The sequence below is a fragment of the Cnephaeus nilssonii genome (genome assembly GCF_951640355.1).
Source record: "Cnephaeus nilssonii genome assembly, chromosome: 22".
In the NCBI taxonomy this organism is placed as follows: Eukaryota; Metazoa; Chordata; class Mammalia; order Chiroptera; family Vespertilionidae; genus Cnephaeus; species Cnephaeus nilssonii.
Window position 1 is genome coordinate 27,596,499 of NC_137093.1, and position 26,679 is coordinate 27,623,177.

Below are 26,679 nucleotides of genomic sequence, written 5' to 3' on the forward strand. Positions count from 1 at the left end.
GTTGTCAGGCTGCGCTTTCCTGGTTCACAGCCTCCGCCGCCCTCTGACCTCGCGTGGGAGGGCCCCGGCCGCCTCCTGGGACTGGCTGGGGACCTGGGCTGTGGGGCACAGCCACGGCCTTGGCCGATGCCCAGGACCGAGGTGGGCTCTGGTCTCCCCAGGGAGTCCGGGTCTGAGACCCCAGAAGCACCAGGCTGTCCTGTGAGAGGGGGCCCCGGCCTCAGGCACCCAGCCAGTCAGGCCTTTTTCTGCATCTCATCACATGGCACATGTCCACGTCACACACGTGTGGGCTGCCTCCCGCACTGCACGGTGACCCGGGGCGCCCTTCCTGGACCTGCACCCCCTCCCCAGAGTCGGGTCCATCCGGAGGCCCAAACCCCACCACCTGAGTTGGGTGTCACGGAGTGCTGTTGAGCCCCCAGGTGGCCTGGCTTCCAGAGCACAGCACCCCCATCCTTGGGTCGGGGGCTGCGAGGGGGGGCACCGAGCCAGGACCCCGGTGGCACTGGCTCCACTCCCACCTGTGGCTCCGACATGGAGCTCGTGTGCACTTGGCGTGTGCAGGCCACTCTGCTGGCGGCCCTGCACAGAGTGGACCCTGATGGCAGCGGTAGAGGGGGCCTCGCCTGCACCCCGGGCAGTGGGGGCAGCACTGGCTGGCGTGGCTGATGCCCCTCGGGTGGGGTGCCCTCCCAAACACCCTCCTGCTGCCCTGCCGCTGCCTCCGGAGCAGACTGGGGGGCCTGTCGGGTGGCTTCCTGGCCTCGGGCGACGGGTCACCTGGCTCCCGGTGGCCGGCCCCAGGGCTCCACTTCCTTCAACTTGACACTTGTGGGAAGGGAATCCTTTTAGCCTTGACTTAGGGAAGGTTCTAGAACCTTTTGGGCCATGGCTTTGGTGGGTAAAAGCAGGAAGGCCTTCCTTAGGGCCCCACGCCCGGTCCGTGGCCTCGGGCTGGGGTCGGCTCAGCCAGCTCTGACCCGGCCTCACCCGCCGGCCACACAGGTTGCCACCAACCCCGGTGACAGGTCAGGGCTCTTCCCACCTCTGCAATGGGGAACCCGAGGGGGGGGCCCCTGCTGGACTCTGCTCCCAGCACCCTGCTCTCTGAAGTGGATGGGGGGGGGCCTGAGGTGGGGGGGAGGGTAGGGAGGGGGGGCTCCTGCTCGGGGTCACCCTTCAGGAGGTGAGCACAGGCCCGAGCACGCACAGGGCTGTCCCTGCCCCCACACAGCCCAGCTAGGCCACGCCCCTGGCCTCAGTCTCCCATCGACGCGGATGCACCCGATTGGCCCGGAGGCTTGGGGTTCCTAGTGGGGTTGCTGTTTGAGCCCCTGAAGCCAGGATGGGCTAGGGTCGTGGTCGGCAAACTGCGGCTCGAGAGCCACATGCGGCTCTTTGGCCCCTTGAGTGGCTCTTCCACAAAATACCACGGCCCGGGCGAGTCTATGTTGAAGAAGTGGCGTTAGAAGAAGTTTAAGTTTAAAAAATTTGGCTCTCCAAAGACGTTTCAGTCCTTGTACTGTTGATATTTGGCTCTGTGGACGAATGAGTTTGCCGACCACGGGGCTGGAGCATCTCCCTGGGCGGGGCTGGGGTGCCGTTGCCCCTGAGGCTGCGGGCGCTGGGGAGCGTCTCGGGTGTGAGTCGCCTTCTCGGGGCTGCCTCAGTCCGGACATAACCTGGAGCCCTGCGAGCCCCCCACTTCCTCAATCCTGAGCCCCAGAAAGTGCTCGGTGCCCCCCCCCTTTGGAGAAGTTGGTCAGCACTCGGGGCGGCCTGGTGGCTCCCAAGGCCATGGCCCCAGCACCCACCCGAGCTTTGTCCCGGGTCTGGCGTGTCTGTCTCCCCGACGTGGCCCAGCTGGCCCTGCAGCAAACAATCCGGGGCCAGAGGCCACCCAGGTGCATCCTGGACAGGAACAAAGGCCGCGGCGGGGAGGGGGCGGGAGAGCCGGGCTGGCCCCAGGAGCCGGGCCTGGGCGGAAGGGTGGGTGCCCACAGCCTTCAGAGCCGGGCCTGGGCCCGGGCAGCGGCATCCCGTGCCCACTGAGGGGCAGCAGGCCGGGGCCCCCCCGTCGGGGCTCCCTCCGGCCTGGACGGCTGGCCCAGGTGAAGACCCCTGCACAGGGGCCTCCTCCCGTCTCTCGGGACGAGAGCGCAGCAAGACCAAGGTCAAGGAAGTGACCTCAAGGCTCTGTGCCAGGGTGCAGCCTCTCAAACTCCGGGGGGTGCAGCAGCAGAGGGTCCCCCAGGAGTGCCCGGAGCAGGTGTGGGTCAACCGTGCACATGTCCACGGGGAGGGAGTGTGGGACAGCCGGCCCGGCGTCTGCTTCCTGACGGCTGAGCCGGAGGGTCTCTGGGCAATGGCTGCCCGGAGGCCTGGGCCAGCGCGTGACAGACACAGGACCGTCGGGGCAGCCCCTTCACTGACCGGCTCTGCTGGGGGAGAGGGGCCTGGCTCTCCCCCCCCCGGGGACGCGGGTTCTGGGGCCCCTCTGGCGTGAGGACACAGCCGGCCCAGGCCCGGGGACCCCACGCCGATGTGGGGGGCTGTCCGCTGGGCCCCGGGGGGAACGCTGAGGGCTCTGGCACTCTGGGCCTGAGGGTGGGGGATGGCGGTGTGGGAGGTGGTCTGGGTGGGAAGGGACTGGGCCCAGAATGGAAATGGCAGGCAGAGCACCACTGGGCCCACGCTGCGGGGTGAGGGACAAGAGTGACCCCGAGGCTGGCTGAGCCTCTGCCCCATGAGCCCCTCCAGCCCCTTCCGGGCCTCGCCTACTTGTAGAGTTGGGACTTGAAGGACTGTGGGCCCAATCGGGGGGCAGGGGGTCTGTCCCCCGGGAGGCGTTTACCCCACAGGAGTCCCAGCGGCAGTGGTAGAGAGCAGGGGCCCCCAGCTGGTACCTCCCGGTCTGACGCTGGCCCAGGAGGTGCCGGGCAGAACCAAGACAGCCCACGTTACAGGGGAGGCGAGGGGGAGGAGCCCACACAGGCAGCCCAGCCAGCGCAGGACAGTGTCCCCAACTAGGGGGGAGGGGGAGGTGCCCCCTCATGGGGTGAGCTAGAGCCTGGGAGAGAGGGGTGGCTCCAGGGTGTGGGGGGATGGTATATGCAGCTGGGACTCCACAAAGGCCTGGACGAGGGGGGCGGGGTGCTGGGACGGCCGGGCTGGAGGTCGGAAAGGCGTGGGGGGCTCGGGGTGGTCCCATGTGAGCACTGTCAGGCGCCTCGCCCCACCAGGTGTGTTGGGGCCCTGGCTCCTCCCGGTTTGCCCTCCTCACCCCTCCCCTGCCTCGGAGGGAGGGCCCCCGGCACATTCATGGAGGGCGACCTGGGAGCCAAGCTGGCCGCATGGGCACAGGCGCCAGGCACAGCCCTGGGGAGAGCCCGGGAGCTGCCCGGGGACCGAGGCTGCCAGGAGTCAGGGCAAGTGGTGGGCACGGTCCAGGCTCTGGCTCCAGATGTGCGGCCAAGCGCCTGCACCCCACTTCCCACCTGCTGGCTCCTCCCAGCCGCTGTGCAGAGACACCCCCCGGCCTCAGCCCTGGGGTCCAGCTGGCCCCGGGCAGGCCCCTCGGCCCCCGGGCAGTCAGTGCAGCCGCCCTTGCAGCCCAGCTGTCTGATGCATCAGCTACTCCGAGTCTCCAGATGCGAGGGTCAAAGGTCGGTCCCTTGCTGGCTGGGCTGGGGCCGGATGTGAGGCTGGTCACGACTTGAAGTCTCCAGGACGTGGGCCGGGGGTTTGGGGGAGCACCTCGCCTGGCCCCGGGGTCCCCGGTTCATCTGCGGCAGAAAGTGACGCCCCTGCCTTTGCTCCGGGGCCTGGGCCCCCGATCCGGGCTGGAAGGGGCAGCGGGGCCCTTGGACATGGGGGCCAGAGGCATCCTCTGAGCTGAGGGGCCCACCCCTCCCCGACCAAACAAGACTGGGGAGCGAGGGCCAGGCTGGGGGGCAGGCAGGGCGCGCCCCGAGGGCCCAGCCGGGTGGGGAGGCGGGGCTGCCTCCAGGCGCCCGGAGCCACGGGAGGAAGGGAGCCCGGAGCGGGCACAGGGCGCTGCCCAAGGCCCCGCTGGGCACTGGGAGGCCATGGCCCAGGGCACCCCGCCCAGCAGGGCTCGGGGCCTCCGGAGGGGAGAGTGCGGGCCTCTCCGGGCGGGGCGGGGGCGTCCGGGGCGGAGACACGTCGCGGGCGGCGGTGGCGGAGCCCGGGGAGCAGGTCGGGCTCTCCGGTGGCATCGCCGGGCTCTCCGGTGGCTGCACCGGCCCCGCGGCCTCCCCGGCGACTCGGCCTCGGTTTCCCCGCGCGGCGGGGCGGGGCGGGGACAGCGCAGCCTCGGAGACGCCTGCAGGGGGCGCCCGTGAGCGGCGCGGCCGGAGCCGGAGCCGGAGCCGAGCGGCAGCGGAGACCGCGGAGCCGGCGCGCAGCGGCAGGTCAGCCGGGGTCCGGGTCCGGGGTCTGGGGTCCGGGGTCCGAGGCCCGGGGTCCGGGGTCCGGGGTCCGAGGCCCGAGGGTCTCGGGCGGCGGGGGCCCGGGGCTGTCGGGGCTGCCCGGCCGGGGCAGGGCCGGCGGCTCCAGTCCCTCCCACTTGGGGTGCCCGCCGCTCCGACCGCTCCCCCCGCCGCCGGGAGGGAGCTCGCGGGCTGGGGTCCGAGCCTGCCCGGCGGCGGCGCCCGGATGGCGGGTGCGGGTGGCTCTGCCGGGGCGCACACCCTAAGCCCGGGGGACCGCGCGCCCGCCCTCGGGCCGCCCCGACTGCCCGGAAGGTGCGCGGGGAGGCGGGAGGACGGGCGCGGGGCGCGGGCGGCGAGGGGCCGGGGCGGGCGTCCGGCCCGCAGGTGGCGGGAACCGCCCTCGGTCCGTCTGGGCGCCCCGGGCGCGGGGACCTTCCGGGCGGAGGCCGGGGCGGCGGGCGGGACGCGGGTTCGGTCGGTGGCGCAGCCGGCGCGGCGGGTCGGAGGGGGCGCCGTGGGCACCCGCCGGGCACCCCGCACGCCCGGGGCGGCGAGAGAGCTGAGCGCGGGCACGTCCGGTGGATGGGGTGGCGGGGACCGGACTTGGGGTCCAGGAGGGACCGGCGGCCGGCGGGTGGGGGCGCGCCCTGGACGGTGCCCAGTGGAGGGGGCGGCTCCGGGGGGCAGAGCCCGCTGAGTCCCGGCGCGGCCGCCGCTTCAGCTCCCGAGGCCCTGACTGCGATGGGGGCCGAGGCGCCCACATGGGCCCGGGCTGGGGCGGGGAGAAGCCTGAAGCGGGAAGGGGGTCCCCCGTTCCCCCCGCTCCCCAGGCCTGGGGTCCGGCTGGGCCCCGGGAGGGGAGACCACCGCCCGGCAGCCGGCTCTGCCTCCCGGTCACAGGCCCGCGTCCCCCCGGGCCCTGAGCTCCTCTCGGCCCTGCTGTGCACTGTGACGCCCGCCCTGCACCCCCAGACTGTCGCCTCGCGCCCCCAGAGCTGTCCCGTGGGCTCCAGGGCGGACAGGAGCTCGAGACCCAGGGGTCGGGAGGACGCTGTGGTCGGGGGCCGCCTGGTGACCCCTGGGCACCGTGTGTGACCCCCTCTGCTGGCCCGTGAAGGGCAGGCCCCCACCCCCTGTCCCGCAGCCCGGGAGCCCCTCAAGGACAACGGCTGCTCCAAGGACCCCCCAGTGGCCCCGAGAGCTCCCCGCCCACACCGGGGTTCGGGCCTGGGGGGCCCCCATCCCATCTTCTCACGAGCAGCGCTCCCCCGGGAGTGGGGCAGCGAGGCGGGCATGGCTGCGGGGGGCGGGGGGCTGGGCTTGAGCTGGGACCGTGGAGGGGCTGTTAGCCTCGTGGGTCAGGGGACACCACAAGGGTCGCTGCCAGAGGGACATGTGGCTTCAGGGCCTGGCACCCCGCAAAGTTCAGGGTCCCTGGTGGCCCGGGCAGTGCCCGCTGTGTAGACCGCGGCTGGGCGGTGGATCCGCAGGGACCTAACCCGCAGCCGCTGTTCTGACCGCCCCCCCCCCCCCCCCCCCCCGGAGCTGGAAATGGCCCGGCCGGCCTAGCACCCAGGGGCTCCTCAGTTCAGGCTGCACTGGAGGCGGCGCCCAGGGAGCGGGGGGGGGGGGGGGGGATGGCCAGACCGGCGGGTGTGGAGGGCGGTGGGGAGGGGTTTTGGGGTGCGTGTCAGGCGGTGCTGAGTTGACCGCAGAGTCAGGGGCCGAGTTACCAAAAGGGAGGAGTCCCCGCCCCCGGGAAGGGGTCTGGGCCAGGGAAACATGACGGCCCCTGGAGGGGGCTGAGGGCGGTGGGTGCCCTGCCCGGGGCGGGTCCCTGGCGGCTGCGCGGGACCCCGATGGCGGGGAAGGAGATGGGCAGGAGCGGCTCGCTGGACCGTGTGGTGGGAGGTCCCAGCCCAGCCACAGTCCTGAGGGCCCGGGGCGTGGCAGCCGTGGATCCTGGGGGGCCGGGGGTCTGGACGGAGGGGAAGAGCAGCCTCCCGCTCCACAGGGAGGGGCCCCGCGGAAGGAAGACGCCCCAGCTTCCCAGGGCCCCTCGGGGCTCCCCTGCCACCCAGCCGTCCTCTGCCTGGACCCCCCCCTTCCCTGTCCTCCCAGCCGTCCTCTGCCCGGACCCCCCCCCTTCCCTGTCCTCCCAGCCGTCCTCTGCCCGGACCCCCCCTCCCTGTCCTCCCAGACCATCCTCTGCCCGGACCCCCCCTCCCTGTCCTCCCAGACCGTCCTCTGCCCGGACCCCCCCTCCCTGTCCTCCCAGACCGTCCTCTGCCCGGACCCCCCCTCCCTGTCCTCCCAGCCGTCCTCTGCCCGGACCCCCCCTCCCTGTCCTCCCAGCCGTCCTCTGCCTGCACCCCCCTTCCCTGTCCTCCCAGCCGCCCTCTGCCCGGACCCCCCTTCCCTGTCCTCCCAGACTGTCCTCTGCCCGGACCCCCCCTCCCTGTCCTCCCAGCCGTCCTCTGCCCGGACCCCCTTCCCTGTCCTCCCAGCCGTCCTCTGCCCGGACCCCCTCCCTGTCCTCCCAGCCGTCCTCTGCCCGGACCCCCTCCCTGTCCTCCCAGCCGTCCTCTGCCTGCACCCCCCTTCCCTGTCCTCCCAGCCGCCCTCTGCCCGGACCCCCTTCCCTGTCCTCCCAGACTGTCCTCTGCCCGGACCCCCCCTCCCTGTCCTCCCAGCCGTCCTCTGCCCGGACCCCCTTCCCTGTCCTCCCAGCCGTCCTCTGCCCGGACCCCCCCTCCCTGTCCTCCCAGACCGTCCTCTGCCCGGACCCCCTTCCCTGTCCTCCCAGACCGTCCTCTGCCCGGACCCCCTTCCCTGTCCTCCCAGACCATCCTCTGCCCGGACCCCCCTTCCCTGTCCTCCCAGCCGTCCTCTGCCCGGACCCCCTTCCCTGTCCTCCCAGCCGTCCTCCGCCCGGACCCCCTTCCCTGTCCTCCCAGACCGTCCTCTGCCCGGACCCCCTTCCCTGTCCTCCCAGACCGTCCTCTGCCCGGACCCCCTTCCCTGTCCTCCCAGACCGTCCTCTGCCCGGACCCCCCTCCCCTGTCCTCCCAGACCATCCTCTGCCCGGACCCCCCTCCCCTGTCCTCCCAGCCGTCCTCTGCCCGGACCCCCCTCCCTGTCCTCCCAGACCGCCCTCTACCTGCACCCCCTTCCCTGTCCTCCCAGACCATCCTCTGCCCGGACCCCCCCCTTCCCTGTCCTCCCAGACCATCCTCCGCCCGGACCCCCTTCCCTGTCCTCCCAGATGTCCTCTGCCTGCACCCCCCCTTCCCTGTCCTCCCAGACCATCCTCCGCCCGGACCCCCCTTCCCTGTCCTCCCAGCCGTCCTCTGCCCGGACCCCCTTCCCTGTCCTCCCAGGCCAGCTGACACCCCTTCTCTGAGAAGCCGTCCAGGCCCCTTTGGGCCCACAGCGCCTGTGGGACCGGCCTGGGTCAGGAGGGGCTGGGCAGGGGCTGGGCCCCCTTGGGGCTCCCACCTCGCTCCTGGGCAGCCCCGCGGCCCCTGAGGCAAGGCCCCGCGCACCCTGCAGGGGCAGCATCAGTGGTGAGAGCTCGGGGCCTGGGCTGGGGTCTCTGCCCAGAGGCCTCAGGCTGCTGTCTTGCTGCCCACCTGCCACGGGGCCGTCACCGCTGGCCCCCAGGGGCCCTGCAGGCGGGGAGTGGGGTTCGAGGGTCCGCAGAGGGGGCTGAGTGGCACCAGGCCGGGCCCGCGGCTGCGCCCGGTGGTCTGGCTGAACCTCCTGCCCCCTCCCTTCAGCCTCCGGGGCCACATCATCGAGCCTCAGGGTCCCCAGGAGGGTCCCCCCTCCTGTCCTCTAGCTGCCCTCCGGGAGGCCCGGCGGCCAGCACCTGGCACTGCCCCTCCCGCAGGCCAGCCGCCCTGAGGGCTGGTGATGTGGAGTCTCCTCGGGGGCCACGCTCTGTGCAGGGGGCTGAATCCCCGCCCTGTTCCTGCCCACATCCTGCCCCCAGGGGCTGAGAAGAGCCGCCACACACCCCAGGGGCAGTGGGGGAGGGGGCTCCCCTGGGTGCCTGCCCGGGGACCAGGCCCCGCCTGCACCCAGTCCCTGAAGTTGGAGCCGCCGGCAGCCCTGAGGGAGGGAGGGAGGGAAGAGGCGGCAGGACCTGGTGGCTGCTCACACCTGCCAAGACCCGGGGATCAGGGGCCGGGGGGCCCCCGGGCCCTAGGGCTCTGGGAGTCTCGTGCCCAGGCCCGGGCCGCCCCGAAGGCCGTCAGGGCCGGGCCGGCGGCGGCTGTGGTTGGGCGCAGGAGCTGAGCTGCCTGTTGCCCTCTGCGCGCTCCCACGGAGCCCCCTGACCCGGTCCGGTCCGTGCTTCACCTGCCTTCCCCGGCGCTCGCCTCTCTCCTGGGAGACCGCGTCGCCGGTGGAGTTTCTGTGAGTTCCCGTGTGCGGCCGTCAGACCCCCCCCTGCACCCCGAGGCCCGTGCTCTCGGCCTCCGTCCCTCTAGTTTTCGCTTCTGATAGGAACGTCTGGATGTGGGATTGTGATGGGTGGTGTTCCTTGTTCCTTACACCTGTTTCCTCTCTGCCCGTGGACTCCTCAGTCCTCGCTCTCGGTGATGGACGCTATTCCTTCCTTTACCTCTTTGAAGGGCCTCGATGTCTTGGGCCATCACCAGGGTGGCGGCTGGCCCTCAGGACAGTCTCTTGGGGCAAATCCTTCGTAAGGCCCCCTGCTGTCGGCTCAGGGCCCTGCCAGGACCAGGCTCAGCAGCTGGTGGCCCGGAGTGGGTCCTTGGGAAACATCTGTGAGGAGAGCGTGGCCCCGTGGTCCGAGGCCGGGCCTCGGGAGCCCAGGAGCGGGCCCGGTGTGGCTGTGCCGGGTCTGAGTCACCAGCGGGGCTCCGGATGCCCTTAGCCGCCCCCAGGAGCAGAGGTGGGGGGTCCTGCCTGGCCTGGAAGCTGGCGGGCACCCCCCCCCCCGCGGCCAGCAGGCTCCGGGGGGCGCAGCCACCGTCGGGGCGTGTGGACAGAAAGCCTCGCTAGCCCGACATGCAAAGAGCCAGAACGGGGCCGGGAAATATGTGGGTTTTGATTAAATGGAGCTTTAATTAAAGCCGCCAGGCCAGCGAGGGTGGGGAGGAAGGCGGGACGACGCGGGCGGAGCGGCTGCCGGCCTGTCCCTCCTCGCCCCTCGCACGTGCCCCGGCATGTGCCTCCGGCGCGGGGGACAGCGCCTGCCCTCAGCTCTGGCCCCGACGAGGGACAACGGCGGGGAAATGATACGTGATTAATATTTAATTTCCCCTCCTGGCGGCAGCCGAAGCCTCGGGGACTCCGTGGACGGACAGCCACAGCGAGGGTCAGGAAATGGCCAGGTCCTGGCCCACCCAGCCCCTCCCCACGCCCGACCTCCCTGCGGCTCTGGGAGGCCTGGGAAGGGAGGGGAGCGAGAGGGCCTGCGGGCGGGGGGGGGGGGGGGGGGGGGGGACCCAGGAACTCTCCCGCTGCTGTTTCCCGCGGGCAGTTCCCTGCCCAGATCTGCCCTGTTACCGCGAGGCTGGGGAGAGGTCCTGAGCCTCTTTGGGGCTCAGCTCCTCATCTGTGAGATGGGGTTCGTGGGACAGTGAACACACAGGCTATACGGCGAGCTGAGAAGGTCTGGGGTGCAGTGCTGTGTCCAGGCAGGCGCCCCGGGACAGCGCAGGTGCGGGGCATGGGGCCGGAGGCGCGTCTCACGCTGACGGCGTGGCAGCGGCTGCTAGTTCCCGTCGGCGACAAAGGGGCCCCTCACTGGCCGTAAGGGGAGCGCGGGCACCACAGAATCTAGCAAAGGCCACAGGCACGGCACCTCCGCCCCCCGGCCGCCCTCGGGGCCCTGGGGTCCCTGCCCGCCGGGCGGTGCCTCCGGCCGCATGCTGTGCTCGGGCGGGAGAGCCTGGTCCGGCCGATGCCCAAGTGGCTGTGGGCCAGGCCAGCCTCACCGGGACTGCTGGCCACATTGGAAGATCCTGCGGGACGGCTGGGGGGGGGATGGGGGGGCAGCGTGCAGAGAGGCGGCCTGGAGGGGACCCAGCTGGAGGGGCGTTGGGTGTGTTTTTAGCTTCTGGCAGGGTTGGCCTGGGCCAGAGGGTCTGTGGTCTCCCGTGAGACTTGGGGTGTGGGCACCCCGACAGCAGGAAGGGTGTTGGTACCAGTGCTGCTCACGGGAGCCCAGACACAGAGGCGGTGGGGAGACCCTGAGGGCTGGGGGGATCCTGAGGACTGGGGGGACCCTGAGGGCTGGGGAGACCCCGAGGACTGGGGGGACCCTGAGGGCTGGGGGGACCCTGAGGGCTGGGGGGACCCTGAGGGCTGGGGAGACCCTGAGGACTGGGGGGACCCTGAGGACTGGGGGGCGAGGGGGAGGTACGCAGGCCGGCACGGGGCCGCTGGGCAGAGGGGGGCTAGGCCCGAGGCCCGTCCACGCGGGGCATCCTGCCCACAGGGAGTCAGCCGGCCTCCAGGGCGGGGCCGAGGGGGGACTGGGCAGCAGGCCTCGGCTCCCGAGAAATGTGGGGTGTGCTTTGGCCAGGTGGGTGGCCAGGTGGGTCGGTGATGGTCCGTCATCTGGACCCCTCGTTTCCTGGGGGAGAGGGAGCCCCTCGGCCTGGGTGTGGGGGGCTGCAGGCTCCAGCCTCCTGTCCCGGCCGGCGGCAGGCGCTGCCCGCACACACCGGGGCCCGGGGAGCCGGGGCTGGAGGGGGTGGTCTGGCAGAGGGGACACACGAGCCTACACGTGTGACGGGCTGGGACAGGCGGTGGGAAGAGGCCCCGGGGCTGGCTCGGGTGCCCTGGGCGTTTGGGTGGGGGTGCCGAGCCCCCCGCCTGTGCTTCGGGCGTCAGTGACCCTCACACTGCCGGGCCTTCTGACTCGGCAGCCCTTGCAGAACTGTGTTTCCTCCTCCTAGGATCAGGGGCGAGCGCTGAAACGGCCCCGGAGGCTCTGCGGGGTCCGTCCCCCTCACGTTTCAAGGGGGAAACTGAGGCCCAGAAAGGACAGCCGCCCAGCACGTCCTGGCTGGGCCCCATGGCTGCCTGGCACCCAGTGCGGCATCGCCAGGCAGCCGAGCAGGTTGGGGAGCGGGCGTGGGAGGAGGGAGGGGAGCTTGCCGCCCCGCCCCCCCCCCCCCCACGTGCCGGCAGCTGGCGGGGCTGCGGGGCGGCTCCCGGGGGCCTGCTCCACCCCCGGGCGCAGGGGGGCTCCCCTGCCGCTGCCGCTGCCGCACGGGGCCCAGGACCAGACGCCCGGCTCCTTCCGAGGGAGCACAGGGCCCTCCAGCTGCTCCCGACCTGGGCCTGAGAGCAGGCGGGGCCTGGAGAGCGGGGGGTGAGAGGGCTCTGGGGGGGGCTGGGGGGGGCAGCGAGCTCAGGGACCGGGGCTCACAGGTTTGAGAGGCTGAGCGGGAGGGACGAACGGGAGGGACTTCCCTTTGAGAGGGTCCTGCTCCCTGGGCGGAGGCCTCTCGGGGGACCCCAGTGGTGCCCCCCCCCCGCCCCGCAGCGGCCAGCCCCTCACGGGCCTCTCCTCCGCAGGTGCTGGGGAACCCTGACGCCGCCGAGCTGAGCGAGATGCCGCCGGAACCCCCGGGGGCGGCCTGGTTCCTGGAGACGCCTTGTCCGCCGCGCAGAAGCTCTTAGGGAGCCCCCCAGGCACGCTCTCGGGGCGCCCGCGGGGAGGGGCGCGGGGCTGGGCGGCCGGTGCGCCGCAGCTATGGACCGTGAGCTGGCCCGGCCCGCGTGCTCGCCGCCCCCCCGCGCCCGCGGCCATGGCCGTCACGGGCCCCCTGGCCGTGTACATCGTGGTGGAGCTGGCCATCGCCGTGCTGGCCGTGCTGGGCAACGTGCTGGTGTGCTGGGCCGTGTGGCTCAACAGCAACCTGCAGAGCGTCACCAACTTCTTCGTGGTGTCGCTGGCGGCGGCCGACATCGCCGTGGGCGTCCTGGCCATCCCCTTCGCCATCACCATCAGCATCGGCTTCTGCGCGGCCTGCCACAGCTGCCTCTTCCTCGCCTGCTTCGTGCTGGTGCTCACCCAGAGCTCCATCTTCAGCCTCCTGGCCATCGCCATTGACCGCTACATCGCCATCCGCATCCCCCTCCGGTGAGCGCCGCGCCGGGTCTGGCCTGTGCCCGCGGCCCGGGCGCACCCACGCTCGGGGTCGGGGCTGTGGGGTCAGGGCGTTGAGGTGACAGGGCCCCGGGGCTCCATCCAGGCTGCCCCGGGCTGGGCACGTCGCCAGCAGGCGTCCGCATCCAGCGGGTCCCTGTGGCACCGGGCACCCGGCCCTTCCTAGACCCCCCCCCCCCCCCGGGACGAGGCCGCTGTGCTCCGCCGGGCCCAGGCCTGGGCAGTGTGCTCACACAGCGGGGGGGGGGGGGGGGACCACCCCGGGAAACCACAGGGTCGGAGCTAGAAGCCCGCCCCCCTCCGCCAGCTCTCCCGGCTCCCGGGGCAGGTCTGAGGTCTGCACAGGAGGAGGTGCCCGGAGGGGAAGTGGAGGCCACAGGAGCCTCCGGCAGCCAGTGCCGGGTGGGAACCAGCCTGTGCGTGGGGGGCGGGGGGCGGGGGGGTTGGGGGGAGCTGGCGGGGGGTTTTCACGGTGAATCTTGGGAAGTGACTCCAGCCACGGGTGCAGGAAGGCTCTCCCAGAGGCTACATGTACGTGTGGCTCCGCCGCCCCAGCCAGGGACGCGGCTGCACTTGTCCTCCCGCCTGGGGCCTCCCGCCCACCTCCCTGCCCCTGGCTCCCAGGGAGGCCTCAGAGGAGGGGGCACCCCAGCCCCAAACAGGTGGTGGCGGCACGGCTGGGCCGGGGCCGGGGCGCGAGCACGGAGGCCACCCACCGTGACTCCCGTCCGTGGGAGCTGGTGGCCCTGGTCCCCCAGAACCTGCCCCCGCTCGGCGTTCCTGCCCCCGGCTCAGAGGAGAGGGGCTGGCCGTGTGCCCGGCAGGAGGCTGCGTCCAGGGTGCCCAGGACCCTTGTCCAGCTCGGGGCCGGCCTCAGGCAGAGCGGCAGGCGGAGTCCAGGCCGTGAGGGTGGCTCCCAGGTGGACGGGAGCGGAGAGTTGGCGCCCACTGCAGGGCAGGCTGCGCGGGCTGTGGGCGGGGCGGGGCCTGGTGGGAACCCAGCCTCACTTTCACTTTCTCCCCCCCCCCCGCCCCCCCCAAGGGCAGCAGCAGGAGGGAGAGCCGAGGCGGTGGTCTCCATGGGGAGGGCCGGGCTGCCTTTTCCTGCTCCATGTTTCTGGTGGAGGAGGGCGGGACGCGCTGTGTGACCCTGGGGAGCCCGCTGTCCCCCTCTGGGCCATGTCCCCGTCTGTAAGAGGGGCCGGGCCTCTGAGCTCACAGAGGGGCTGAGGGCCCAGGGGGCGGCTGAGTGGCAAGCCCCTGAGGGCGTGGGGGGGGATTCGGCTCTTTCTTGAGCTGCGGGAGGTTCTGGAAGGAGCCCTGGATGGAGCAGGAACCTGTCCCCACGCCCTCCAACTCCCTCCAACTCCCACCACCTTCCCAACAGGACCTAGCTCCGCCCACACCTCGGCCCTTTGTGCTCCCCCCTCCCCTCCCCCCCCAAAGCCTTGGAAGGCCCGGGCGGGGCTCCTGGACCTTGGTGCCCAGAGAGGTGAGGAGGGGGTGCTCCGCCTTCCCCGGGGGCAGAGAGCGCCTTTGACCCCCGCCCCCCCCCCCCCCCCGGGCACTGCGGCCGCAGGGCTGGTGTGACCTCCTGGGCAGAGGCGGGGAGAGGTGGGGGTGAGCCTGTGGGCTGGGCCAGGCAGAGGGGCAGGCAGGGGCGTGTGAGGCCAGCCCGGGCTCACAGTGTAGGGCAGATGCACATGGAGCCCCCCTGGAATTGGGGTACTCTTGGATCACGGGGTGAGCCCTCCGTGTGGGTGAGGGAGCCCCCAGGAAGGGGCAGCTGGGAGCTGGAGACCAGGGAGGCAGCGGGTCCTCCGAGGGTGGGCGGTGGCTCTGGCCCCCCCTCCTGACCCCTCTGGGCTCCCTCTCCGGGGTGGTCCCCATGTGACGGCGCTAAGTCCCAGCGGCAGTCCGGGGGCTGCTGGGTCGGGGCTGCGGTTCAGCCACTGTCCCGTTTGGGCCCGTGCTGGCGGCTCCTGGGGACCTGGTCCAGGGCCTCAGGCCGAGGGCTTCCTTTTGAACAAGAGGGACCTGGTGTTTCTAAACGTGAATGACGCCGGCGGCACCGGCAGCCTGAAGTCAAGGGTGCAGCTGCCCTGCCCGCCTCCCGGCCCTTCCCGGGGGCAGCGCTGGGAGCCCTCCCGACCTGCTCCGCACCCGGGGCCAGCGCTGCTCGAGGGCTTCCTGTCCCCACCAGGGGCTTTCTGTGAGGTCCCTGCGGACAGGCCGGAGATGGGACAGGCCAGAGCTGTCCAGCCGCGTCCCGAAGCCTCGGGCCAGGCCCGCGTCCCGCGGCTCACTCACGCCTCATGGCGGGTCTGCTGCTGCAGAGCCAAGTGAAAAGCCCCCGGCAGGGCCCTCCAGGGCCTCCACACCATCCCCATCCCCATCACGGCTCACTTCTGCTTGATTGCCTCCAAGGCCCGGAAGCTCACTACCGCCTGAGGCGGCCGGGAATCGAACCCTGACCTCCTGGCGACTTTGGGTTTGCGGCTCCAGAGTGGCCTCCGGCTTCTGGAACATGCTCTCCTTGGGCCTCAGTTTCCCCACCCATAAGCCAGGGCTAGCGAAGAGGTCCGAGGCCACCAGGTACTTGTTTTCTTCATTTGAATGAGCTGACACAACCGAAGCCACGGGAGCCCGGCCGGCGTGGCTCAGGGGCTGAGCAGCGACCTGTGAACCAGGAGGTCACGGTTCGATTCCCGGTCAGGGCATGTGCCCGGGTTGCAGCCTCGATCCCCAGTGTGAGGCGTGCAGGAGGCTGCCGATCCCTGATTCTCTGTCATCACTGATGTTTCGATCTCTCTCTCCCTCTCCCTTCCTCTCTGAAATCAACAAAAATATATTTTTTAAAAACACACGGAAGCCATGGGAGATTTTACCCCGAAAACCCGCTGTCCGGCCCCTCCTGGGACCCGGCCGCGCTGGGCACACCTGTTGCCTGGCAGGGAGGGGCTGAGCGGCACTGGCTGCCTCCAGGACACCCCCCCCCCCCCGCCCCGTCATCACTTAGTAACTTCCTCAGACCAAACCGACAAAGTGCCAGGACTACCTGTAATGCTGACCGACAATCACCCGGACACGGTGCAGTGGTTGCCTCTCCAGGGGGCCTGCCCTCCCGTGGGGAAACTGAGGCAGGAAGTAGGGCGCGGGCCCCTGACGCTGGTCTCCTCTCCCCAGGTACAACGGCCTGGTGACGGGTGCCAGGGCCAAGGGCATCATCGCCGTGTGCTGGGTGCTGTCCTTCGCCATCGGCCTGACGCCCATGCTGGGCTGGAACAGCTGCGGCGGGCCCCGGGAGGAGCGCAGCAACGGCTCGCGGGACTGCGGGGAGGGCCGGGTGGCCTGCCTCTTCGAAGACGTGGTGCCCATGAACTACATGGTCTACTACAACTTCTTCGCCTGCGTCCTGGGGCCGCTGCTGCTCATGCTGGGCATCTACCTGCGCATCTTCCTGGCCGCCCGGCGGCAGCTGAAGCAGATGGACGGCCAGCCGCTGCCCGGCGAGCGCGCGCGGTCCACGCTGCAGAAGGAGGTGCACGCCGCCAAGTCGCTGGCCATCATCGTGGGGCTCTTCGCCCTGTGCTGGCTGCCGCTGCACATCATCAACGGCTTCACCTTCTTCTGCCCGCGGTGCCGGCACGCGCCGCCCTGGCTCATGTACCTGGCCATCATCCTGTCCCACTCCAACTCCGTGGTGAACCCCTTCATCTACGCCTACCGCATCCGCGAGTTCCGCCAGACCTTCCGCCGGATCCTCCGCAGCCACGTCCTGCGGCGGCGGGAGGCCTTCAAGGCGGGCGGCGCCAGCGGCCGGGCCGGGGCGGCTCCGGGCAGCGACGGGGAGCAGATCAGCCTCCGGCTCAACGGCCACCCCCCTGGGTGGTTGGCCAACGGGAGCGCCCCCCGCCCGGAGCGGCGGCCCAACGGCTACGCCCTGGGGCTGGAGAGCGGACGGGGTGCCCGCGGGGTTCCTGGGAACGCGGGCCTCCCCGACGTGGAGCTCCTCAGCCAGGAGCTCGGGGGGCCGTGCCTGGACTCCCCCGGCCTCGCGGGCCCCCTGGCCCAGGACGGAGCAGGCGTGTCCTGATGAGCCACCCGCCCCGGGAAGGGACTCTTGCTCTCCCTGGTCGGGGAGCCAGTCCGGTCGGTGGGGGAAGGGCGACTGCGCCGAGACCTTCCCTTCCCGGCTGGTTCCCACGCGGCCCAGGAGGGAGCCTGAGAGCGAGCGTGTCACGCGGGGACACTGTGCCGGCCAGGAGCGCAGCACCGGAGCAGCTGGGCTGGGCAGGGTCCGGTGCCCACGCCGGAAGCATCCAGAAGGGCCACCTTGTCTCTGCAGAGCAGGCCGCTGGCCCCGAGGCTGGGGCGTGGCTCCTAGGGGCCCTGTCTCCCCACCCCCCAGACTTCCCGAGGGTTTGGGAGCTGCTGTGCCTGCAAGTGGCGTTTGACTCTGTTTTCCAGGAGAAAATGTGAGCGTGAAGATGCCCTTTTTATTTTATTATTGTCCCTCCCTGTCGCCAGCCCTGCTGCTCACCGGGCACCGGGAGTCGGCCCCGGAGCCCCGGGCGGCCCTCTCCCCCCCCCCCGGCGGCCCAGAGCCATGTCCCGGGGGACGAAGCTGGGCCGAGGACGGGGCGTTGCGATGGAGCGGAAGGGGCTGGGAGGTGCGGGCTGGCCTGCGGGGTGAGCCGGGCAGCTGCGCCGGCCCAGGTGGAGGCCCCAACTGCCTTTCCCTCCGAAGGGGATGTCTTTTCTGAGATAAAATAAAAGTTGAGCCAGTTGTGTTTTAAGCCTGTCCGACCAGAATGGCGTCTGAGTTCCTCTCCCTGTCCCACATGGCCTGGCACACATGTACAGGCGTGTGTCGTGTGTGTGAGAGTCTGCGTGCATGTTGTAGACAGACAGACACCCTGCCTGCCCGGGGGCGGGGGGGGGGGGGGGGCTCCCCGCTCTCAGCCTCTGAGGGGCAGATTGCCTGGTCGCACCAGAATTCAGATGCCCACGTGCAGCCCCGAGACCGGGGTCCCTGTGAGGGGCCGGGGAGGGAGGGGCTTTACCCCAGCTGCTCTCCCTCCACGCACAGCGTGGGGACCAGGCTCCTCCCTCCCTCATCACCTTCCTGAAGTCCTTCAAAGAAGATCTCTTTGTTTTTTAAAGTATATTTTTATTGATGTCAGAGAGGAAGGGAGAGGGAGAGAGAGAAACATCAATGATGAGAGAGAGTCATGGATCGGCTGCTTCCTGCACGCCCCCCACCGGGGATCGAGCCTGCAACCCGGGCGTGTGCCCTTGACCGGAATCAAACCCGGGACCCTTCAGTCCGCAGGCCGACGCTCTCTCCACTGAGCCACACCGGCCAGGGCCAAAGAAGCTCTTTGTGCTACTTCTCAGAGCCGTGCCCACCCTCCCACTGCCCGCCCCGCCCCTCAGCTGAGAGGCAGCCAGAGATCTGGGGAGAGATGGGCCGGGGCTGCACCGCCTTCCCTCCCCGGGGTCACCCCGCCTCCTGCTCCCAGCAGGAAGCCTGTCAGGAGCAGGTGTTTCCTGCTCCCCGCCGGCCTCGGGCTCCTTGCCTAAGGAGGGAGCCATCCTCCAGGGAAGTGAGGACCAGGCACCCTCGGGCAGGGCCAGGGAGGGCGTGTCGGAGCTTCCCGGGCACCTCACGCAGCGTCATCGATAGATGGCTGAACAGAGAGCCTGCGCAGCCCCTCGGGACGGAGGGCCAGGACTTGCCCGGGTCTGGTGAGGGGCAGAAGTGAACTTAAAACCCTGGCCATTTGCTCAGTGGTTAGAGCGTCCGCCTGTGGACCACGGGGTCTCAGTCTGATTCCCGGTCAAAGGCATGTACCTGGGTTGTAGGTTCCCCAGACCCTGTAGGGGCGCTGTCAGGAGGCAGCCAATCCGTGTGTCTCTCACATCAATGTTTTTCTCTTTCTCCCCCTCCCCCCTCCTTCCAATCTTTCTGGAAATCAATGGAAAATACCTTGGCCGGCATGGCTCAGTGGTTGAGCGTCGACCTATGAACCAGGAGGTCACGGTCAGGGCCCATGCCCGGGTGGTAGGCTCGATCCCCAGTGTGAGGTGTGCAGGAGTCAGGCGATCGATGATTCTCTCATCATTGATGTTTCTCTCTCTCTCTCCCTCTGAAATGAATAAAAACGTATTTTTAAAAATCAATGGAAAATAAAAAACAAACACCCAGGTCTATCTGGCTGCAAACATCATGCTCCCCCCATTACCTGCTCCCAACCAGGTTGTAAAGCAGGGGACAGTAGCGGGTCCCACCACCCTGCTCACAGAAGGGGACTTCACAGCTGCAGTGCGCGCACCTGCCCGCCCTGGGTTGCGATCCTGGCGCCGGCACCTGCCGCCCCCACCGCCTGGGCTCCATTCCCTTCATTGCCCGGCTCTGTGCTCTTGCTCCCCAGGTGCGTGTGTGGGGATCCCAGCCAGCACGGCTGTTTGAGCTCTGACTTCCTGCCGCATCCCTCAGAGGCCCTCCGGGCGGCTGCACGGGACCCGACGGGACACAGCCCGCGGGGCAGCGCCCGGCCCGAGCCCCCGGCGGGCCCGGCAGCAGCGGTCTCCGGAGCCTTCACGCACAGCCTGGCAGCGAAGCCCTGAGGCCTGCACCAGCTCCCTCCCAGCCAGGCTGGCTTCCTCCTCCCACCCCACACCCGGGTCGGGTCGGTGCTGGCTGTGGGCTGAGGGCAGCGCCGTGGCCTGGGTTGACCCCGAAGAGGCCCGGAGCCCGGATGCTGCTGGTGCTCACGAGCAGCTGGTGGAGAGGCCAGAGGAACCGCAAAGGTAGGGGGGGAAGCGCTTCTCAGGCCTTTCCTGGGGCTTCTTGGGAGCTGAGCTGGGGGTGCAGCCTTTGGGGTTTGGGGCAGGACCGGGCCAGGGGCTCAGGAACGGCTCCCGCAGCTCCCCCGGTGAGCCGGGTCTCGGGTGTACGCGCGTGTGCACAGACAAGCACGTGCCACCCCCTGACCGTCAGAGGACCCAGGTGCGTGCACTCGCGTGTGTATGAGGGCAGAGCTACCCCCACAGGGCGGGTGCCCGCCGCAGCACAGGGAACCGGAGCCGCCGGCCCGGGGTGCAGGCGCCCGTCTGCTCCGGGCCAGCCGCCTGGGGCACCGGCTGCTCGAGGCTGCAGCTCTGTCCTCGCCCCTCCTTTCCCAGGGGCCGAGCACAGGCTTCTCCAGCGGGTCCTCAGCACGGGGTCCCACCGCAGGCCTGGCCTGGGGGGGCCGCAGCCCCTCTCACGGCAGCCGGTCAGAGGCCCCCTCCTGCTCCCCCCGCCCCCCGGCGCCTGGGGGTGGAGGCCTGGCTCAGGACGGGCGCCCCTGAGGGACAGGCGGGGGAAGGCTCCCCTGCCCTCCCCGCTCCCTCCCATCTTGAACCCCTGCCTGGGCTCTGACTCTCCCCATTGTGCCCCTGTCTCCTCTGGAGGCCTCACAGAAAGTGCTCCGGCTCCTGGGCGCCCAGGGCAGCGCCTGGGCCTAGGCTGCTGCCGGCCAGCTCTGCGGCCGGGGAGGGCGGCCTGAGCCGGAGGAAAGGGAGGCTGGTGCCGGGCCGTGGCTGGGCTGGCCTGGCCTCCTGGGCACCGGTGGTGTGGACGCAGGAAGCGCAGGCTCAGGAGAGGGACCGGCTCGGTGCAGCCTCCCCAGGTCTGGGCGACGGAAGGCCTGCCCGGCTGGCACTCTGGGCCTAGAACCCGTGCCCGCCAGCATGCCGCACAGCCCCCTGGCACGGCAGCTCCGGGGTCTCACTGCAGTGGGCACTCCCCAACACTCCCCCCCCCTCCAAGCCCCAGGGCTGGCCGTGCTGCCTGAGCAGGCTGGGGGACCCCCTCCGCGGATGGGGGTTAGGCTGGGGCAGGAAGACCTGTTTGCTGTGGGGCCCTCGTCTACCCCCCAAAGTGGAACCTGTCACGTTACCCCTCTCCCTCCGCCCCACACCTGCCCCGTCCTGAGGTGCCCCAGGACACCGGCCACTCATCCCGTTAGCAGCCCCCCAGACACCTGCCATTCATCCTGTTAGCAGCCCCCCAGACACCTGCCACTCATCCCGTTAGCAGCCCCCCAGACACCTGCCACTCATCCCGTTAGCAGCCCCCAGGCTGCCGAGCTGGCGGGCGGAGGGTGAGCACAGAGCACGGCCGGGCGCAGGCACCTCCTGCCGCTCTGCTCTGCTTGGCCCTTCCCTGTCGCAGGGGAGAGACAGCGGGAGGCTGAGCCGGGGCCAGGCCGGGCTGAGGCTGAGGCTGAGGCCGGCTGGGGATGGGGATGGGGTGGGGGGCCAACCCCGTGTCCTCGGGGGGAGGGGCTTTCGGGAAAGTGCAGTGGGAAAGGCTTTGCGTGGAACACCCTCGTTTCTTTGCCTTGCCCGTGCGGGGGAGAGAGCGGGGCGGGGGGGGGGGGGGGGGAATAGAGGTCCAGGCCCCCTGAGGAGGGGTCAGGCCTGCTCAGGTCCCTGGTGGGGGGCTCCGCGGAGCTGGCCGGCTCAGCCATCGGGACGAGCACCTCAAGGCCAGGAAGCTCAGGGCGGCTCCTCGGGACCATCAGGCTGGAGCGGGAGCCCCCTCCTGACGGCTCCTCTCAGCTTCGTTCGCACCGGCTTTTGAACACTGAGCCTGGGGGGGGCATGGGGGAGCCAGCCACCAACTCGGGAGTAAGCCAGAGGCCGCCTGCCGGGCCCAGGAGGGCTGGCCACGGAGGCCCAGGCTTTGGGGGGGGGGGGGTGGGGGGGCCGGAGACCAGGTCACACCCAGCTGGAAGCAGGCAGTTGAAGTCGAGTGAACTCCGACGCCGGGCCCTCTTCACGGAGTTTGTTGGGGGCGAACACACTGGCGTGCCTCTGCCTACACAGAATTACGCCCCATTTACAGCAATTTTCAAGTTAAAGTGTTGTCAGAGGGCTGTCAGGTGTGATGCGTCTTTTCTGTTCACCCGCCCCCGTGTTCTGGTTGGGCCGGGAAGGGGAGCGCGGGGAGCCTGGCTTGGGCTCAGAGATGTGGGAAGCGGGTGGAGTTAAGGGCAGGTTAGCACGTATAGTTTTCTGTGAGGAAAACTCGGACCCGTGCCCGTGTCCCAGGCTGCTGTCGGCCGCCGGCCTCTGAGGCCCCGCCAGGCACCTGCCGCCCGCGCTCTCCGGGGATGTCGGCTTCGCGCCTGCCTGTGCCCGAGGCGCCCAGTGACCCCTCCACGCTCCTCCGGGCCCCCCCCCCCCCGACTCAGACCCTGGCCGCCACGACTTCTCCGACGGCGGGCGAGTCACCGTCTGACCGGCTTTAGGAGAACGGGACACATGTGGGCGTGCCGGGGAGGCTGCGGCACACAGATGCCCGCGATGGCATCCACTGTGGACTCAGGGCCAGCAGTCACGGCTGGTGCCCGCCCTCTCGGAGAGGGAAGGCCTGAGGGAAGGGGTGGGCGGGGAAGGAGGCCCCGGAAGGTGCGGAAGGTGCGGGGAGACATCTCGCGGCTGAGCTGGGCGGCAGCGGGCTTGGAGGGGAATGGCCGAGCAGGGAGCGCATCGCGGCCACAGGCGCCCAGGCTGCAGGAGCCCACGGAGCCCTGCTCAAGCCGCACCCCCCAGAGGATGTTCCTGCCCCTGGGGGGCGTCCATCAGCCTCACCGGCAGCATGAACACGGGGCTGGAGGGAAGCCATTAGGGCTGGGAGGGTCGCCCGGCCGGCGTGGCTCCGTGGTTGATCGTTGATCTAGGAACCAGGAGGTCATGGTTTTTGATTCCCGGTCAGGGCACAGGCCCTGGGTTGCGGGCTTGTTACCGACTTTACAAAATGCAATGCCCGATGCGGGGGGCGGGGGACGGGGGGGGGGGGACGGGCTCTGGCCACCTCCCCCTTCCCACCACGCTTCCCACGGCCACGCCTCGCTTCCCGCATCCTGGGGGGGGCGGCGCCGTTCCTTATCTTCCAAGGCCCGTCTCCCGCAGCCCGCTCAGTCTTCCTTTCGAACATCTTCTCAGTCTGATCCACCCCCTGCCCCCCGCCCTCCCGGAACGCCCCGAAGTCATGGCGTTAGCTGAGGCCTCACGGACCCCCCTGCCCTCTGCCTCGGGCTCTCTCGTTCGTTTTTAAACGTTTTTATTGATTTTAGAGGGAGAGGAAGGGAGAGAGAGAAACAATCGATGTGAGAGAGAAACATCGATCAATGGCCTTCCATAGGTGCCCCAACCGGGGACTGACCCCCAACCTGGGCATGTGCCCTGACCGAGAAGCAGCCCGGCGACCCTGCGGTGCACGGGACTACGCCCAACCCGCCGCGCCGGCCGGGTGCCCTGGCCGCTTTCACCACAACCCGGCCATTCAGACTTCTCGCCACAGAGACGCCTCCATCACGTCCCTCCCTGCTCCGGAGCAGTGCGTGGGCCCTGATCACTGTTAAGAATTAGTTGTTAATGATCATCATTACTCGCTGAGCCCCACTCACTGGCATGGCCTTCAGGGCCACAGCTTTGCTCGCCAGCCTTGTCTCCGCCCGCCACGTCCCTCCTCGCTCCCCTGACCGAGCCAGACTGCAGACCGCCCTCCTCTCATCCCCCTCCCTGCCCCCCGCCCTCCCAGGAGGCCTCTGCCTGCACTGCTGCTCCGCTGAGTCGCCAAGACTTGAAACACTTCCCATTCCTCAGTGACCCCTGGAGAGCCCCCTCCTCCAGGAGGCCCTCCCGGACCGCCCGCGGAGAGCCTCTGCTCCCTCTTGCCAGTTCCCTAGGCGCTCGGTGCCGGCCCCGTGCCCCGGGCGTGGGCCGCCGACTTCCAGCGGCATCTCTTCTGCGGAGGCCTCGCTGCCCGCCTGGGCCACCGCTGTGCTCACCCGTGTGCGCCAGCTCCCCCCAAACCACCGCTTCCAGTCTCAACCTCCAGGCCCAGGGCGCCGCCGAGGGGGACTAGCGCCTCCCTCATTGCAGGGCTACGTGCCGTGCCGTGAGTGAGCCTGAGCTGCGGCGTGCTGACCAGACGTGGCTCGAAAGATCATGCCCTGAGGTCGGAGACCTGGGTTCGCGTTCTTTGCTGGGGGGGAGGGGTTGTGTGGCTTTGGGGACGGCGGGTGAGTTTCCTCCTGTAAGTGATGAAGCAGATGGGGTGCCAGCGCCCCGCCAGCGTGGTGCCCTCTGAGGCCCTGTGCGGGGACGGACCCAGCCCCGAGCCCGCTGGGGAAGGAGCAGCCGCGGAGGGAGAGGAAGAGGGCGCCGGGCGCTAATGGCCTGGAGGAAGGAAGGACGTGCTGGGCTAATGGGATAATCGGATAACCTCGGCGCGGGCTGCCAGGCTGGGGCCAGCTGCTGGGAGCGGACACAAATAGAGAAAACATGGGCGCTGGGCAGGAAGCTGCTCGCTCGCTCGCTGAGAGGTGTGGGGGAGGGGTGGTGGTGGCCAGAGGGTAGGGAAGGGGGATGGAAGGGAAACTGGGGTCCCCCTCCCCCATTCCACCGGGGATGTTCAAGACAGGCCCTCAGGGACCTGGTAGCAAAGATCCCATTGAAGGGCCTCGGGCCCATGTCTTCCTCAGGGGACGTTCTTAGGAAGCCTGGCCTTGAGGGGGTCCCTCCACTAAGACCACCCTGCGGGCCATGGAGCCCTCGTCCCCGTCCATCGAGGGGGCCCTGCAGAGGGGCCGCCTGCAGGCCGTGCCTGTGACAATATTGCTGGGCGATGTGTAAAGGGATGATTCTGGACGCAGGCCTAGGGGGTCCCCTTCATTTCAGGCTGATAAGGGGATCTGCCCCTGGGGTTGGGCCCAGAACAAAAAAATTGGGGGCGAGGGCTCTGGTCTAGGAGTCAGAAGCCTGGCCGCCAGGCCCCGCCCTGCCGCAGTCACACAATTGGCGACGTTCTCTCTCTGGCCCTCAGGTAGCCCGTCCATCAATGAGGGGCGATGGGCCGTGCCCGCCCCGCGGGGCTGTTGTCGCGATGACAGGAGATCACGCGTGGGAAAGTGATGGAGGTTTATAAGTGCTCTGCAGAGTCCCAACTCTTCCTAACTCTCTGTGCTTTTAAAGGGCTATTTGCTTTTTCCTGAATTCCAGCTTCCTCCACGATCAGGTGATGAGACCAAACAGGGTGTTCTTCGTTTCCCCGTCTGATTTTTATGATTCTAATTCCCATAAGAACGGCCTGTTCACATCTGCGTGCACTCTGAGGAAAGCATGAGGAAGCAACATTGGAGGCTGATATTTTTCACGAGTAGAAATACAAAATGCTCCACGTTAGCAAACCATATTCAGCAATGTATAAAAATAACATCAATCATGACCCATTAGGATTTATCCCAGGAATGCAAGGATGGCTTAAGAGTAGATAATCAACCAATGTTATTCATATTCATAAACGAGAGAATATTATAGGAACACTTCATAGTAAAAAAAACTACAGGGGAGGGGTGGTGGTGGCCAGAGGGTGGGGCAGGGGGGGGAGTTTCTCCAAAAATTAAACGTAGATCTGCATGCGGTCCAGCACTTCGCTTCTGGGTGTGAGCCCGGAGGGAAAGAAAGCAGCGTCTCAGCAAGATCTGGCGCTCCCACTTGGCTGCAGTGTCACTCACAACAGCCGTGTTTCCCATTTCCCTCCTCACGGCGCTGGAGGATTAAACGTGAATTAATTAGGGAAGAATTAAAGGTAAATGTGACAATGAGTCAGAGGAGACGGAGACATCTCCGGACCCGGCTGCTGGGCCAGGCTCTCCTGCCCGTGAGCCTCGGGCCGCCGCCAGCGGGGACTTGGGTCTGGCTGCCTGGAGCCACCTCTGATGGCCCTCTTCTTGCCTGGAACGGGGACAGGAGGACTAACAAGGGAAACCCTGCCCTCCGGAGTGACCTTTTATCTACACAGGATTGTTTCTCTGCCAAATAGACCAAAAGGAAGGAAAGCCAGCGAGATATTAGTTCTTTTCTTAGCTCCTCAATGGCTGCCGTTTCAGGAAGCCCAACTTCTGAATGGGACCAAAGGGGATTTCAATTCATCCGGCCTGTCTGCAGGCGAGCTCAGGCCGCCTCGAGGACTCTGGTACCCAGCGTGCGCTTCTCGAGGTTCGGGGGAGCCCTGGTCCAACAGCCTCTTCCAAACAAACGTGTTTGCTCATGCTGGATGCACCCCGAGAGCTGTTATGTACGTGGCACACGCCAATGGGGGTGTTTGTCTTCTGCCCAGGAGTACAACTCGCACAGATAAAGCATAGCAGGCGCCTCGGAGTGACTGGGATAAACGGGGCCTGTCCTCAGAGCTGGCTCTGATGGAGAGGAGACTAGACATTGCAGGCCGCAGCCCTGGGGCCGGAGGGGTGGGGGGGGGGGGAGGAAGGATAGAGAGGGACACAGAAGCCTTCCTGCCGAGACAGTCAGGTATGGGCTGCAAAGGGTCCACTAAAACTGTATGTAAAGAAAGCCAGCCCCCCCCCCCCCCCCGAGATCACATCTTATGACTCCCTGTATATCTAGCAGGTGCACATTCATCTACAGCGACAGAAAGCAGATCGCGGTTGCCTGGGCAGGGTTGGGGGAGGCAGGAGAGAGGAATGACAAAGGTCCTTGGGGGTACCTGGTGGGGGGGGGGATAAATACCTTGATCAGGACGATAGTTTCAGGAGTGTATTTATGAGTCAAAATATATCAGATTGGACATCTTACACAGGTGCAGTTTATTTATGGTGTGTCAGTCACACCTCAGTAACGCTTTTTGGAAAAGAGTTAAAATAGAAGGAAAGCTACGTGAGTACACGGTGCCTACCAACGGACCCATCCCACAGACCTCGGGGGCGTTCTGGCAGGAACGAGTAATTGCCACCAGGAACGCTGTCTGAGAATCAGGGCTTCTCTCCGTGGGTGATCGAGACGAACCAGTCGGTCCTAAAGTTCCGCCCAGATGTCGCAGTCTGCTTGTGAGGGCACCTACATTAGCTGATCGGAAAGCTTCATGAAAGCCGAGAGGATGTGACAGGACTGGGGAGCAGGGACTGTCCAATGACCAATGTGTGCCGAGCCCCTGGGCAAAGGCGTGGGTTAAACACACGCGTCGCCTGTCCCTGGAGCTAAAAC

General features: G+C 68.8%; 1 protein-coding gene across 2 annotated transcripts; it reads left to right on the forward strand.

Annotated features, from left to right (window-relative positions):
* Positions 1-4,315: 4,315 nt before the first annotated feature.
* Positions 4,316-17,411, forward strand: ADORA2A (adenosine A2a receptor). Of its 2 annotated transcripts, none has more exons than XM_079763269.1 (3): positions 4,316-4,436; positions 12,018-12,585; positions 15,799-17,411. In XM_079763269.1, exons 2-3 carry the CDS (start codon positions 12,251-12,253, stop codon positions 16,706-16,708), a joined length of 1,245 nt encoding a protein of 414 aa, XP_079619395.1. In that variant the 5' UTR covers positions 4,316-4,436; positions 12,018-12,250; the 3' UTR covers positions 16,709-17,411. The 2 variants fall into 2 exon arrangements, with proteins under 2 accessions (XP_079619395.1, XP_079619396.1); XM_079763270.1 differs by lacking the exon at positions 4,316-4,436 and adding an exon at positions 11,475-11,556.
* The last annotated feature ends 9,268 nt before the right edge of the window (positions 17,412-26,679 follow it).